Genomic DNA, 14,897 nt, shown 5'->3' on the forward strand with positions numbered 1-14,897 from the left:
CACTGATGTGGTTGTAGAGTCCCTGATCTGACCACCTCTCATGCTCGCTCTGAACCCCCGACCATGCCTCCTGCTCGCTTCAAGCCCCCGACCATGCCTGTTGATAACGTCGATGACCAGCGTAGTCTGGAAGCTGTGGTTGAGTGCGAGCTTAGGTTTGTGGTAGAGCGAGAGATCCTACAAAGTGATCTTTGAGGTGCATTGGCCCTACCACATTGAAGCCACATGTAGTCCTAGGCTAGCCAAGTGAGACTTGACCAACTGACTCTTGTATAGTTTGCGACCTGTTTCTGTGTCCAGCGGAGCTATCGGCGGTGAAGAGAGACTTGGAGCGAGTGATGAGGGAGGACGACTAGCGGTGGGTAAGTTTCTACGATCGTCTCAGGAAGGCATTCACCCCTTCCACTCACTGTTTCGGACCACCGGCATTCAGATATGCCCCACTCCAGAAGACATTGTAACTAGTCATGTCGACTGGTTCTTGGCGGCCTCCGAGGAGGCGGGTGCACTTGAGTAGAGGCTGCATGGGAACATTAGCGATCACTTATTTGCAACCACAATCCATGGCACCTGCCTTGCCTTCGCTTGTGTCAAAAAGCACTTTCCCGACCTGAACCTTGTTCCAGCAATCTCTAAAGGCTTCGTCAGCGTCCGGAAGACCACAGAGGAGCTTCACGACCTTATGGGGTTGTTTCTTTTCACGGCTTAGTCTCTGGTTTGGTCTGTCTGGTTTGACTCACAGAGGGGCATCTTCGAATCCTTGGGATACTGGATAAAAACGTTAGAAACAGCCCCTGGGCATTACCTAAGTGGTTGCTTTGTCAGGCAAGGACTTGCTTTTATGTAAACTTTCCCTGTGTTAATGTAGCGAGTAGGTTCTGAGTGCGTGTTGTATTTATGGGTGGGGACTAAAGCCTTCGGTACCGCTCGCTAGTTAGGTTCATGGCGCTTAGGACAACCCTTGTCACGACAAGCTCTTTGGTGCTGACCAGCGCTCAACCCGAGTTAGAGCTTGTGTCTTCATGGTCGTTATCCACCAGATGCCTATATCCTTGAAACTGCACGAGTGGAAATTTAAATCCCCACTCAAACGGTTTGGTACTCACCACATAAGCGAACAGGCAAAGTAACTAGGAGCATTTTTTCTAGAAATATTGATTTTTCTAGAATTTGTATCCTGACAGTTCTAGATTAGAATTGTCTAAGATAAGTTTTATCACAAACAGATCAAAAACTGTCTAGTATAATCATCCAATTATCATCGACCCACAATCTTATCGGTGGGTGGTTGAGAAGCATTTGCACAATTTGCAAATTCTATGCAGATGTCATGGCCTTGTAGTCGAGCTGCTAAGAGCAGAGCGGCGACATAACGCGAAGAGGGGAGTCTCCAATGCTCTCGTGGTTGACGGTTTAGACGACGACGCCACCAAGAACCGCACCCTATACGGGGGTCATATCAAAGTGCTTCCTTGCTCGATGCAAAGCTGGTTTCCCTCTTGGCACAAGGCTTGAGGCTCACTAACGATGTACGGGATTTGAGGGCCTCCGTTGCCCCCTGCTGCATGGTCTGTCATATAAACTTCACGTTGAGTCTCGAAGCCTTCGGACACTGATTCGGTGTCTCAAACTTAGAGCACTCCATTTTCACCATATAACCTAGTCATGTCCCTATTGACCATAAATGAACTCACTTTTTTACTATATAACTTAGGACTAAAAATTATTGTAGAAATTAACCCATTATATACGAAGAATATTAGTGAATTTTCCCATATTTTGGTATTTTATTTGAGGTCCTAACAATTAGTAGGAGTTATAAAAGTAGTATTTTTGAGAATTTTAGTTTAAATTTTACACAGTCTTTTTTAGGTGAATCCAATAAAATGGGTTGCATATGTATTATGGAAAAAATAAGTTACAGGATTTTTGAGAAACATAGGACCATTTGGATACATCTAATTAAAATCATAATTTATGTAAAATTAGTGCATAATACTTATAGTTTTTTATTAGACATAATATTTATAGTTTTATGTTACAAGTTTTGTGCAATTCACCCTTTTTTACTAAATTTTAGCATTGTCTTGACTTTAGCTATGACCAATATTTGGTCAAGCTTTTGGGATATGCAAGCAAACATGCCCATAGTCTTCCTTATTCTCCGTGACACTTTAACCATCTTTAGATTAAGACAGTCTAATCTTAGCTGCTGCCGCCGCTGCTTTTTTGTGCTTTTTGCACCCTTTTGGAAGGCACGAGCCAGGAAATATAGGCAAGTTGTTTGTTCCACTCTTAGATTATCCACTCCCAAGCGCGCGCTCTCTCTCTCTATATACCAGGGCTAATGTCATACATAATACTGCACATCATTTCTCCTTTTTGCAAAGATCAGATATTCTGGAACGAAAAAAGTGAGAACAACATCCACTTATATTTTGTCCTGGAAAGAATAATCAGCACTTCAGCAGGTACCTGCCTTAGTACAGTCCTTACAAAATTGCAACACCATACATACTGGAATAATAAGCTGGTGAAGAAGCTTAGGAGTACAAAAGATGAAAACTATGAGAAATTCCCTGACAATCTATTATCTTATTATATAAGTGTTAAAAAGAGCCTTCACATGCTTTCAAAATCATGAAATTACCACATTAATAAAAAAAAATCAGTCAAACATCTCGCGATCTAGATTAAAAAAAAACTCATATCAAATACAATTAATAAATAGCTAAATTCAAAATAAAAATTATAAAAATCAGTAGTTTAATTTTCATATGGTTTTAAAAGCAAAATATCTAAATAAAAAGTCCAAATAAATAAAATAAATAATAGTTGAAAATATAGTTAAATAGAAAAAAGAATAATAGAAATTGCGACAAGGATAGACACGCTTTTAGCGCGCACTATCTTGCTAATGGTAAGTAATTGGTTGTGGTGCCAAAACTAATTTGCACTCCTTTGCTTGCAACTGAAGCTCTTCGTTTCAGCCACGGGAATTCACCCAGCAAACAACCCCCCTAGTAGATGAAGATAAGTGATGACTGAGGTGCAGCGCTGCAACAGATTCCCTGGAATCCTGCAGGCCAGAAGTAGAAGTAAAGGGTGTGGCCCTCCTTTCCCCAACGAGCGCAGCAGCGAGTGCAAGCGCACGCGGGTTCCAAAGCTGCACGAGCGTAGACCATGTGGCGGCCTTATCATCTCCCGCTACGAAAAATAAAGAAAGCTCGAGCCGGAGACTCCACGGCGGCACGGCAGGCGGGAGACGATGATAATGCCGAATCCATCGCTTTACTTGGGCATAAATAAACCCCGGCCTCTTTTATCTCCTCCGCTCGTCGCGCGCGTCCGTCCCTCTCTCCTCGCGTCGCGTTCTTATCCTCCCGCCCTCCGGTCCTGCCCACCATTTATAGCTCCGTCCCCGCTCTCAGAGCCAGCCACACCGTGTCACTGGCAGCTTTGCGTCGCGGCGTGATCTCTTCGCTTTCGCTTTGGCCATCGGTTTGGAGCGGGAAGTTGATGGAGGCTTACTTCTTGTTGCACCGGAGCGCGGAGATGATGGCGCTCGAGGAGCAGGAGGAGGACATCGGCTCGCCCTCCGATTCCGAGTCGCCGTCCACGTCGAGGGACTCGGCGGCGGGGTCGTCGTCGTCGTCGTCGGAGCTCGACGATGACGCGAGCTCCTCCGGCTCGGAACACTTCGAGATGTCCGCCCTCATGACGCAGCTCCCCTTCAAGAGGGGGCTGTCCAGGTTCTTCGACGGCAAGTCGCAGTCGTTCGCCTCGCTGGCGGCGGTGGCGTCGCTGGAGGACCTGGCCAAGCCGCCCAGGAAGCGCCTCAAGCCGTCGCGTAGCTGCGGCGGGGGGCTCGACGCGCACCGCGGACGCTTACTCTCGCTGCGGCGGCTTGGCACCAAGGCCGCGGGTGTGGCCAAGAAGGGGGCCGCAAGGAGCGGCGCCCTGTCCGTGCTCGGCGCCGCGCCGAGAAGGCCGCCGCTAGCGGTACGGGGGAGGCCCGAGGGCGTGGCCGCCAAGGTTCTGGTCGTTAGCTAAAGAGCTCTTCGGTTTGCCCCCGTTGAGCTTAGCATTGACGGGGCGCAGGCACAGCTGCGCGCTGCCACGTCCACCTGCCTGAACCGACAGCCAAGGCAATGGCGTGTTCGTTGTTCTGTTTGGTTTGTTGTTTTCCAATGCGTTCTTCATCCTTGTAGAGGGAGATTGTAATATAAATCCGCGGTTGAATTAGAATGGCTATTTGAAATGGAAATTGGAATGCTTTAGCATACACCACTTCAGCATTGATAGCATTTCTCAGCGTGCCGCAGTCTGCGAGAGCTAAAGTGGTGATCAGAGATGAGATATCTGGAGCCGAATTGGCTCCTTCCGCAACGTTATTACTGCTAATCATTTGGACTGAACAGCCCAGTACCATTGGAACCAAATGATCTTACATGTTTTTAATACAGTGATACATAAGCAGGATCAAATTCAATCTGCAACGAATTTAGGTCAGCTTGGTACTGAAAGGAGAACTGCTCAAATGGTAACTGGACATCACCATTGGGCATTGGACCCAGATTTCAAGATCAAGAAACTGTAACGTATTCCAGGAGATTACCCACAATTGATCCATCATGAAAAACAAAAACTTGCAAACACCAATTGCACCAATTAAAGGACTAAAGTAAATCATTCAAAATTTGGCTCGCATTTGAAGGTGCAACTAACTAGTACAGAGTCAGTATGACAAATCTGATAAGCCGATCGAACAATGACAGTCTATTACAGTTTCCCACCCATGATACAACGCACAGATTACTGTATTCAACTTCAGATTTGCAAGGCTACAATTCGAAGTAGAAAAACGGTTGAGTGCACGATTTTCCACTCCAAGAGAGGCGCCTCCCACAGTACAGAAGTACAGTGAACCTGGTGAATAGTTTCTGAACAGGAATACACAAGTCAAGGCCCATCTTGCAACCTAAAGAATCTCCTCAATAGCTTCAAGTGGAAAACAATGGTTCGAAAACCAAACACTTTAATCCAAGTATGGTTTGATGTGCAGTAAGGATCTGAGGGACATCGAACCAAGATCAGACAGCACGGTACTCAATAAACAAAGTCAATTTCTGAACCAACACAGCATGTGAACCATATATAGGCTTTCTCCCTTCACTGATCCAATTCTTCTCCAAACTTGATGGCTTTGCATTTGCTCGCAGGTCATCCACGAATGCTGAAACTATCTGGTAAATTGAGGTCCTAAGAACATCTGCCATGGCATAAGCTTTCTTGTGCAAGCCACCTCTTTGCGTGCTTGCAATCGCAGTTCTACGGCCTTTTCGTCCTGTGGAAAAGTTACCCCACCTAATGCTTTCTGGACCCAGTGAGTGCACAGGTAGTGGGTTCGTTTTCTTTCCTAGACATTCCTCAATTGCCACTAGAGCAGACAGTAACGTAGTCATCACAGCAGCATTGCAGCTAGTGAGTTGAGCAACTCCATACCGATCCTCTTGGCGCGAGCGCGCAGTTAATCCCGCCAATGTCCGAGCACACCATGTGCATATCTACAGTCAACAAGCAACAAAAAGAATCTTTCACTAGGGTAGTATATGAATGCAGCATTGGATACGTGACTTGGAAATGATCAACTATCAAGCAATGACAAACTTTCCATGCCCTCAAACAAAAAAGATATGCTCAACATGAATCCTACAGAAACCACAAAAAATTTCTGTAATGTTGTGTGTTCAGTTATTCACCACAACATAAATGAGCTAAAATTTCAAAAATATTAACTCAAGATTTCTTATTGGAACAAATGATCTTCTAGTGTAAAACAAAGAGTGCAAAACATATGTTCCATATGTAGTTGATCCCAAATACAAAAAAATTGAAGCTGCTATTAAACAGACTATGTTTTAGTATCTGAATAATACTTCGAGATTTCGTGTGAATCCTACATGCCTGCCAGCAGCTCCAATTTGGGCACATACTGTTGGTAGTATTCATTTAAAACTTTATTAACTAAAAATAAATTTTAATCCACCGTATTCACTTATATTAAAACTAACAGAGATACAATAGAAGTTCACAAAGGTCCTTTCTATTTGCTAGAATGCAACCACCAACCAGTGAATGATTCAGAACTAAAACATGCACCAAAAGTTATTGGTCCTAACATGGAATAAAGCAACATCATCATAAGGCCCAAAGTTTACTAAAACTAGATTTTCTATGCTACCTATTTTGAGAAGCAAAACATATATAATAGTACCATACAAACAAGTAAATAACATGTGGTAACTATCCAATAGCATATTTTTAGATTAACAATTCAATACCTTCCGGGGTACTACACTGAACAGATGAACTGCTCCACAAAGACATCCATGTGTATTGTACTGCATCTTTTTCAAATAAGTCTGTCTAATCAACCATTATCAAGTTATGTTTATACCCAAATGCAAGGTTTATAGAGAACATCTGTTAACTGTAAAGAGTTTATCATGAATGGCCAAATAAAGAAGAATCACAGATTCAAACTAATTTAACAGCAGGCTATATCAATTTATTCGATGATGCTCCTATATGGGGAACAGAATGCACTATGTCGACCAACTTGAACACAAACAAGAATAACAACAGAAAATTCACAGCAGAAATTACAACAACAGAAACAATGAAGAAAAGAATTTGATGTGATGTGACTAAAAGTTGTGTAGGACCTGAGAATCATCAAAAGCACTAAAGAGTTTGGACTGTTGTGACATCAATTCCAGATTATCACTAGAAAAATCTTCAAGGGCTTCAGCAATTTTTGAAGTAAACTCCTCAACTGGCTTCAGACATGCTGTGGCAATTCTTTTATAAGTTTCACCAGACTCCTCAAAGAAGGCACCTCGACGCCAAGGTTCCAAGTTACACTCAGATACCACACACAAATCTTGGTAAGCAAGATATTGTAATAATGATCGCGGATCACTTTGTTCCAATGTTTCCAGGATAAATTCAGAGGGGTTAGTCTCTGCAGCGGCAGTGCTCTGAGGTGGAGCGAAACTGCACCTCCTCGTATGTACAACCTGGTATTTGTTTGAAGGGAAATTGAATTAAGGGCCACAAATACCAAGTCAAGCTCCAAACACTGTAAACATTACATCTACCATCATTTCGTTTGACTTGGATTACAAAGAACAAACCTGGACAAAATGATGGCTTATTTCCAAACACAAGGAAACACCAGTGGTCACCATAAAAATGCTGATCTGAGTGAGTAGTTGGCTTCCAATAGAGCCTCCAGTTCTGAATTGCCGAGGAAGGAATAAAATCAGGACAAAGGAAAGGCAGAAGGCCTGGAGCGACACTTTTAGAGCCCTTTTCCCAGATGGCAGAAGCCCCATCTTCAATCCATAGAATAGAGGTCGCTGCACAAGAAAGAAGTGAAAATTGAGACAACTGGCGAAATGCTTATGTGATAGGTGGGAAGAACAAGGATACAACCGTCTCCAAAATATAAATGATGATTTAAGAAGTTCGTTTTGGTTTGCAATTATATGATGCTTTCGGGTTTTCAGGGCAATATTTTACCCATATCGCCAAATTGATTGCTTTATGGTACTGGTATTAGATTGATGAGTATACAGGGCAAAACCAAGTCATAAACTTAAGTATTAATCCATTCCTTGCTCTCTTTTCAATGAGCTGAAAGAGAAGTAATTCAGACCATGGTATTAGCAAGTGAACAAGCAAGCAAGTCCATGTTTATGTCAAATCGTTACTTGCCACTATGGGTCATTTCACTACGTCAGAGTTAATCTAAGTGGGTAAACACATCTAATCAACATACATCGAATGAACAACATACTGTATGCATGCAAATTCAATCATAACAACTCCTGGATGAAGTGCAAACCTAAGCTACTCCAAGTCTAATCAATCATCTGAGTCAAATTCCTAATCTTAAATAGCATACTTCTCCCTCCTGCCCTCATGTCCATTTTTTCACCTGAATGATGCAACAAAGCTGGCAAGCATCCCCTCATCGATCAGTTCACATATGAATCAAACAGAAACTGTACGGGAAGCTGTTGAACACAGCAGCAATCACACAGCACACTAGAGTAAATAAACGTAACCCCAACACTTGCATTGCTTCAATAACAGAAGTTACTAGCATGACCAATCATTCCTAAGCAGGTAATCCAAAAGCATACCAATGTGATGCCTAAGCCTGAAAGTTCAATCTCTATTGCTGCAATAGTGTTGTGGAAACTTACAGATCATCTGCAATTTGAGAAGGCACAAAACAATATTCCCTCCGTTTAGAAATAGTAAGCGTATTTTTTTTGGAAAAGTCAAACTTTATGTACTTTGATTAACATTTAATCAAATTATAAGAATATCTAGTATATAAAAATTATATACTAGATTCACAATTCAAAATAATTTTAGCTATAAATGATATATTTTGTGAGAAAACCTTAATCAAAATCCAACATCAAAGACCGAGTCTAAAAGAAATATGTCTCCTATTTCTGAATGGAGAGAGTATTATGTGCCAGTAACCCTAACTTTTCCCCAATCCACTCACCTGCACGACAGGGAACTGGAGCAACCACCTCCGACGACCAAAGTAGTGCGCGGCGAACACGGCGCCTAGCACGGCCCCGCGGAACCCCAGACCAGCGACGGCCACCCACCCGGCTTCCTCGGGGAGCAGCGGCGCGGCGGCGCCCACGCAGAGCGCGCCGGCCGCGGCAAAGAGGGAGGCCGCGAGCGCGCGCCGCGGCAGCGGGGGAGGGCGCGGGTGCGGGGACGCGGAGAGGAGGAGCGCGAGCGCGAGGAGCCCCGTGGCGGCGCAGGAGAGGAGCGGGTGGAGCGCGAGGAGGAGGCCCCGGGGCACCCCGAGGAGGGGGTGGCCGCGGCGGCGCGGGGAGGCCGCGAGGTGGAGCGCCGAGGCGGCGGCCGAGAGCGCGGCCTGTAAGGCGAAGACGGCAAGCCACCGCTGTCCGACGGCGTCGCGGGGAGCGCCGTGCGGCGGGGCCCGGTCCATGGCGGCGCCGGCGGCGGGGCAAGGGTTTTGAGAGGTTTTGAATCTCTTGAGTTTTTTTTTTCCTCCTCTGCGGTTCCTGAACGTTTGAAAGGCGAGCGAGGAAAAGCGCGTGGGAGGGGTGGGTATCTCGTCTGGTTCGAAAGCGTGTTTTATGCTCTCCTCATCTGTCCTGATAGTGACGACTTTTTTTTTAATCTAAGTTATAACTATTGGCATATTCACCAATTTTATTGGACAAATGATTTCTACAACAAAAAGGGAAGAAAAGATAAGGCAAGAAGTAGTCTTAAGGCTGTACTCTATGATTTATTTTTTAATCTTCTATGTTGTTTCGTCTCGTTGTTGATGTATGGTTACAGTTAGTCAATTAATTAATTTGACGGTTGGATGTTTTTCTTTTTTACGTGAATTTTTAGGATTTTTTTAGAATTAACGTGAAGTCATAAAAAAAACCTTCAATTAGTAAATATAAGATAGATACGCGCGACTCACACGTATCATACTCACATCTTATATATGGGTTCTAATTCTACACTGAAAATATATTGAATGATCCTAAATTCTTAGTGTGCGATATATCCTACTTAACATGTATATGTTTATGTACCTATCTTGAGAGCAAGCCTCGACAAGACACAGCGTTGAGACTAGGGCTCGAACGCTAGTGGACACATAGCGATCCTATGCTCGTACCATGTGAAAGCTTCCCTACAATAACTTAGTGGTTAAGCTAAATGATGATAGCCTTTATATACTTTTTTTTTCTTCCAAAATATAGGTCATATTAATATTTGATGAGCCCTTTTACGATGACTCATACTATATATAGGCAGAAGTTAGTATAAATTTAATCTGACCGTTTATGTGATTGGATATTTCTATAATTACGACAGTAGTATTAATATTTACCTACTATACCATTAAAGTGCACTACAATATTTTTTATATCTAATCCCTAAATAATCGAGCAACCAAATAATCAGCATTTAAACCAGTCTAAACATTAAACCTATGAATTTGCACGATACAACTACCATGCTATTTCTTTTTTTCCAAAAATACCCTTATACTACATATACTTCTTTCATATACTACTCATACTACCTCTAAATAATAGATAGTATTCTAACCAATTTAGATCATCCGATAAAAAAATAGATGGCTCAAGTTGCTCCAAAACTACCGTAAATTTTTTCTATTTGATAAGATCAACCTACGTAAATTTAACTAATAATTAGTTAAATTATGTATATAATCTAGCATGGCTTTGATTTCTTCTCACAAGTGTAGCCAGTGGTAATACTTTTATTGGAACTAACCCCTCACACAACATGTTTTATGTGGAGTTTCCTGTATTGTGTGGAACCTAAAAATTGAGTGGACATATCAATAACGGAGTCTTTACAATTTTATATAAAAAAGACTCAGTTCACTAAAAATAAGAAATTAAATGGAAGAATCGCTGGCCATATGCTAGGTCTGCCCATGTCCTTGATTGCAGCTAGCGATGTTTAGATGGAGTGCATTGCAGATGAGAAGCTTTCTTTGTTGGTGAGAAAGTTCAAGCGGGTCTACCACAACCGAAGGGACAGGAAGAGCTTATCCTCGAGGATGCTTCATTCCAAACCCTGTGACCGATGAGGCCGGATAGTACACGCCAGCAGCTGACGAGACTTTGGCATTATAATATTGTCAGTTTGCATTGTATTTGTGCATACTGGAGACCAAACTACTCAAGACCTGAAGATACGATCATCATTGCGGCTTAATCGGAGGTCTTCCACAGAAATTAGTACTCCACAGAAACATGCGGATGTAATTAACCGGATTGCCTCACCACGCTCCGGGAACCAGTAGCTACACAGTCACTGATGTTTTGTCAAATGTATTGATCAAGGCGTATCATGATGTAAAATTTTTGGGAACATGTACTTTGTAAATTCTGTAAATGATTAATACTCGTACAATGAAGTGTTCCTATTTTGTTTGTTTGTGTTTGATTTATTTTTGTTTGTGTTTGTATACTGGCACGCCTCCGCGTTAGTAAAAGTAAGCGGCGGGAATACTCTGTTAGTAAGCCAGTGGCATCGGTTTCTGTGACCAACGATGCTTCGCCTGTTGATTCCCACGGTGATGAAATGTCATGATGATCACACGCACTCAATACGGCGAGTACTCCCATCTAAACGCAGCCCAACAATTAACGGGAAATGGAACGGCGGATCGCGATAAACGCCTGGCCCTTGGCATCCCAACAACCCAGAATTTATTTGCAGAATCCCATGGGGTTTACGCCCTGCCCTTTAAATCACCAACGCCTTTCGCTGCTGGCCTCCTGCAACCTGGAACTGAACCACGCATTTGCAAGTTTGCAAACGAGAAACGAGTAAACACCTTTCACTCACCGAGACACCGGAGTCCGGCCGGAGGTGAGGAACGATGAGTGACTACTACGACAGCGACGACGACGTCATGCTGGTGCGGCAAGGATCGTCTGCTGATGGCGGTCACGTCTTACGGCGGAAGTCGGCAATGGGAAAGCAGAGCAGCAGGTACGGGACGTGGGAGCAGAGCGATCTGGAGAAGCACATGTTCTCATGGCCGCTTCAAGATGTGCTCAACAAGAACCTCCTCAAGAAAAAGGTGAGCAGAGTCCTTGGTATCCCTAATCCAAGCACATGTTCTCATGGCTTTCTTACAATCTAATGACTAATGCAGGTCAAGAAAATACCGAGGACGTTCACCTCGCTGAAGGACTACATGGAATCCTTCACCGTGCCAATGATCGAAGAGACTCGTGCCGATCTCGGTTCAGCACTTGAAGGCATCAAGCATGCGCCAGCGACCGAAGTGATCAAGATGGAGCAGCTCTGTACGGACCAGGCCATATTCAGCATCGTGGTCAAGAAAGCCGATCCTAGATCAACCCACCGAGATCAAGTCTACACCCCAAAGGACGCCGATGTGCTGGTGCTGACCGATCGGAAGCCGAAGCACATCTCGGACCTTGGGCGGACCGGGAAGTCCTACCTGATAGGCTCGGTGCTGAAAGCCGAGGGCGTTGACGGCACGGTCGTTCGGCTGTCACGCATGCCTAATGGAGAATTGCCGCTTTTCGCAGTGTTTCTGATCAACATGATCACGTACAATCGCATATGGAATGGACTGGATGTGCAAGCTGCGAGATGTAGGAACACTAGCATCATTGAAAAGACGCTCAGTCCAATGGTACGAAGTGCACTTCTCTTGCTAGCTACCGAATAAGTTGGTTTCTTTACTTTTACATTCGTTTTTCTGATAACAGTTTGGCCAAGAGTACAATGTATCATCGTCAGAAACACCTCTATATTTTCTGAACGGGGCACTTGGGGACCTTGAAGATTTCGAGCTCAACAGCTCGCAACTGAAGGCAGTGCTTGACTGCGTTTCAGCAGTAGCGCTGCAAGACACTTGTCCTGTGCGCCTGATCTGGGGGCCTCCTGGGACGGGGAAGACGAAGACCATCAGCGCCCTCCTCTGGTCAATGATGGTCAAGAACCACAGGACACTGACCTGCGCTCCGACGAACACCGCGGTGGTGGAGGTCGCATCTCGGATCCTCAGTCTCCTCGAGGATTCCTCCCGTGGTGGCAGCAGTGGAAGGAAATGCTTCCTGAGTGATGTCGTGCTGTTCGGCAACGAGGACAGGATGAGCGTGAACGGGAACCTAGCAAAGATTTTCTTGGACTCTCGTATTCGCCGACTGCGTGAATGCTTGATGCCAGGCTCAGGGTGGACACAGTGCCTGAGTTCCATGCTACGACTTCTTGAGCGTCCATTGGTTCAGTATGATAGGTATGTTGAGGAAATCGATAATGAGATAAAGGAGGAACTTAATAATAAGAGCAAGAAAATACGAAAAATAGAGAAAATGTCGTTCAAGGCCTACTTCATGAGTAATTACAAGCGTCTGGAGAACGATTTGCGCTACTGTGTGGAGACTTTCCGCGATGATCTTCCCAGGTCTACAACGTCTGAAGGAAATTTTCGCTGTATGACTGAAGTGCCCCACCTGCTTAATGTGTTTCAGAATCTTTTGCTGTATGAACCAGATGAACAGCTGCAAGCACTGTTCAAAAGTGAAGATGAAAGATACTGCCCGTTGTTCCTGAATTTGGTGACCCAGGTGCACGACGGTGTGAGTTTGGAGCTGAAGGAAGCAAGATCCTCATGTCTTCAGAAATTAAGAGAGTTATCTGATCACTTCGAGCTTCCAGATATGTTCGACAGCCGGTCGATCGAAGAATTCTTGCTTCAGAGGGCTAAGAGCGTGCTCTGCACAGCTTCGAGTTCATACCGTCTGCACTACCTGCAAAAGGCCCAGACGTTCGAGGTCCTTGTCGTGGACGAGGCAGCGCAGCTGAAGGAATCCGAGTCACTGATACCTCTCCAGCTCCCTGGCGTCCGTCACGCTGTTCTCATCGGCGATGAGTACCAGCTACCAGCATTGGTTAAAAGCAAGGTGGCTCGCTCACTCTTCGTGTATTATTTTTACTGTCATAATGTTTACTGTTGCTATGGCAGAGCAAACTTAATTCAGTCCCACAACAGGTTTGTGATGACGCTGACTTTGGAAGAAGCCTCTTCGAGAGGCTGAGCTCCCTGGGGCAGCCGAAGCACCTCCTCGACGTGCAGTACAGAATGCACCCCAGGATCAGCAAGTTCCCGGTCTCGAGCTTCTACGAAAGCCGGATAACCGACGGCCCCAACGTCCAGCACCGAAACTACGACAGGAGGTACCTGGCCGGCCCCATGTACGGCTCGTACTCGTTCATCAACATCGAGTGCGGCAACGAGAGCACGGGCAAGCACGACCGGAGCCTGATCAACACCGTCGAGGCCGCCGCCGTGGTCCGGATCGTGCAGAGGCTCTTCAAAGGTACTTGCGCACCGGCTCCAAATGACTTACTGATGATTTCTTCCACGAAATAAACATGTCGAGTTCAACGTGTGCGCACCGCAGAGTCGGTTGACACGAGGAGCAGGGTCCGCGTGGGCGTGGTGTCGCCGTACAAGGGGCAGGTCCGCGCCATCCAGGAGAAGCTCGGCAGGGCGTACGAGATGCACGACGGGTTCTCCGTGAAGGTGCGGTCCGTGGACGGGTTCCAGGGCGCGGAGGAGGACGTGATCATCTTCTCCACCGTGCGGAGCAACAGCGCCGGCTCCATCGGCTTCCTCGCCGACCTCCACCGCACCAACGTCGCGCTGACCCGGGCTAAGTGAGCGGCTACTATATTAGCTTGATTCCTCCAACCAATCACGCGCGGTGTGCGTGCGTGCGTGCATGAGCGACTACTCATGCGCCGCGGTTGTCTGTTCCGTTGCGTCGCAGGCACTGTCTGTGGATTCTGGGCAACGCGACGACCCTTGCCAGCGGCAAGACGATATGGCGGCAGATAGTGGCCGATGCCAAGGACAGGGGCTGCTTCTTCGACGCCAAGGACGACAAGGATCTCTCCAACGCATTGATCAAGGCCGTCAGTGAGCTGGACGAAGTGGAGAATCTTCTCAAGTTGGATGGCCTGCGTATAGGCGGATCGCGGTCGGGGGTACGTACGATCGATCCTTTACATCTTGATTTGGAAACAAGTTCGGTACTCGCCATTAGCTTGTCTCTGTCCTAGTTGTTTATGATGCGATCGATCTTGATCCCGTTTCCTGCGCTGCGCTACCACCGGTTTTTTATACAGTATAAGTAGTACTAGTAGTTGGATAGAATCAGACTAAACGCCATTGAAAGATACGTTCACTTGGGTTTTAGACCCCGGCCGCTACATCATGTGATGTACGAAGCCGTTACCAGGTA

The 14,897-nt window shown here is 45.5% G+C and overlaps 3 protein-coding genes and 1 pseudogene across 3 annotated transcripts; 2 read left to right on the forward strand and 2 right to left on the reverse strand.

The window, feature by feature from the left end:
- The first annotated feature begins 3,327 nt into the window (after positions 1-3,327).
- On the forward strand, positions 3,328-4,285 carry LOC133921523 (protein OXIDATIVE STRESS 3-like). The gene has a single exon (XM_062366440.1). The coding sequence runs from the start codon at positions 3,520-3,522 to the stop codon at positions 4,051-4,053; it is 534 nt and encodes a 177-aa protein (XP_062222424.1). The 5' UTR covers positions 3,328-3,519; the 3' UTR covers positions 4,054-4,285.
- A 404-nt stretch (positions 4,286-4,689) lies between these two features.
- Positions 4,690-9,154, reverse strand: LOC133921522 (uncharacterized). Its single transcript, XM_062366439.1, has 4 exons — positions 8,591-9,154; positions 7,200-7,424; positions 6,729-7,082; positions 4,690-5,567 (listed from the first exon to the last, which is right to left on the reverse strand). Exons 1-4 carry the CDS (start codon positions 9,050-9,052, stop codon positions 5,094-5,096), a joined length of 1,515 nt encoding a protein of 504 aa, XP_062222423.1. The 5' UTR covers positions 9,053-9,154; the 3' UTR covers positions 4,690-5,093.
- A 3,421-nt stretch (positions 9,155-12,575) lies between these two features.
- On the forward strand, positions 12,576-13,688 carry LOC133922916 (uncharacterized). The gene has a single exon (XM_062368438.1). The coding sequence runs from the start codon at positions 12,576-12,578 to the stop codon at positions 13,686-13,688; it is 1,113 nt and encodes a 370-aa protein (XP_062224422.1).
- Positions 13,689-13,964: 276 nt separating this feature from the next.
- LOC133922917 (uncharacterized) lies at positions 13,965-14,696 on the reverse strand (annotated as a pseudogene).
- Between the last annotated feature and the right edge of the window lie 201 nt (positions 14,697-14,897).

The sequence above is a fragment of the Phragmites australis genome, chromosome 6, assembly GCF_958298935.1.
Source record: "Phragmites australis chromosome 6, lpPhrAust1.1, whole genome shotgun sequence".
NCBI lineage: Eukaryota > Viridiplantae > Streptophyta > Magnoliopsida > Poales > Poaceae > Phragmites > Phragmites australis.

Coding starts and splice junctions, on each gene's coding strand:
- LOC133921523 (XM_062366440.1), top strand. CDS start 3,520: ATGGAGGCTTACTTCTTGTTGCACCGGAGCGCGGAGATGATGGCGCTC.
- LOC133922916 (XM_062368438.1), top strand. CDS start 12,576: ATGATGGTCAAGAACCACAGGACACTGACCTGCGCTCCGACGAACACC.
- LOC133921522 (XM_062366439.1), bottom strand. CDS start 9,052: ATGGACCGGGCCCCGCCGCACGGCGCTCCCCGCGACGCCGTCGGACAG. Junction 7,425..8,590: donor TCCAGTTCCCTGTCGTGCAG/GTGAGTGGATTG, acceptor TTTCTTGTGCAG/CGACCTCTATTCTATGGATT. Junction 5,568..6,728: donor GTGCTTTTGATGATTCTCAG/GTCCTACACAAC, acceptor TGTTGACTGTAG/ATATGCACATGGTGTGCTCG.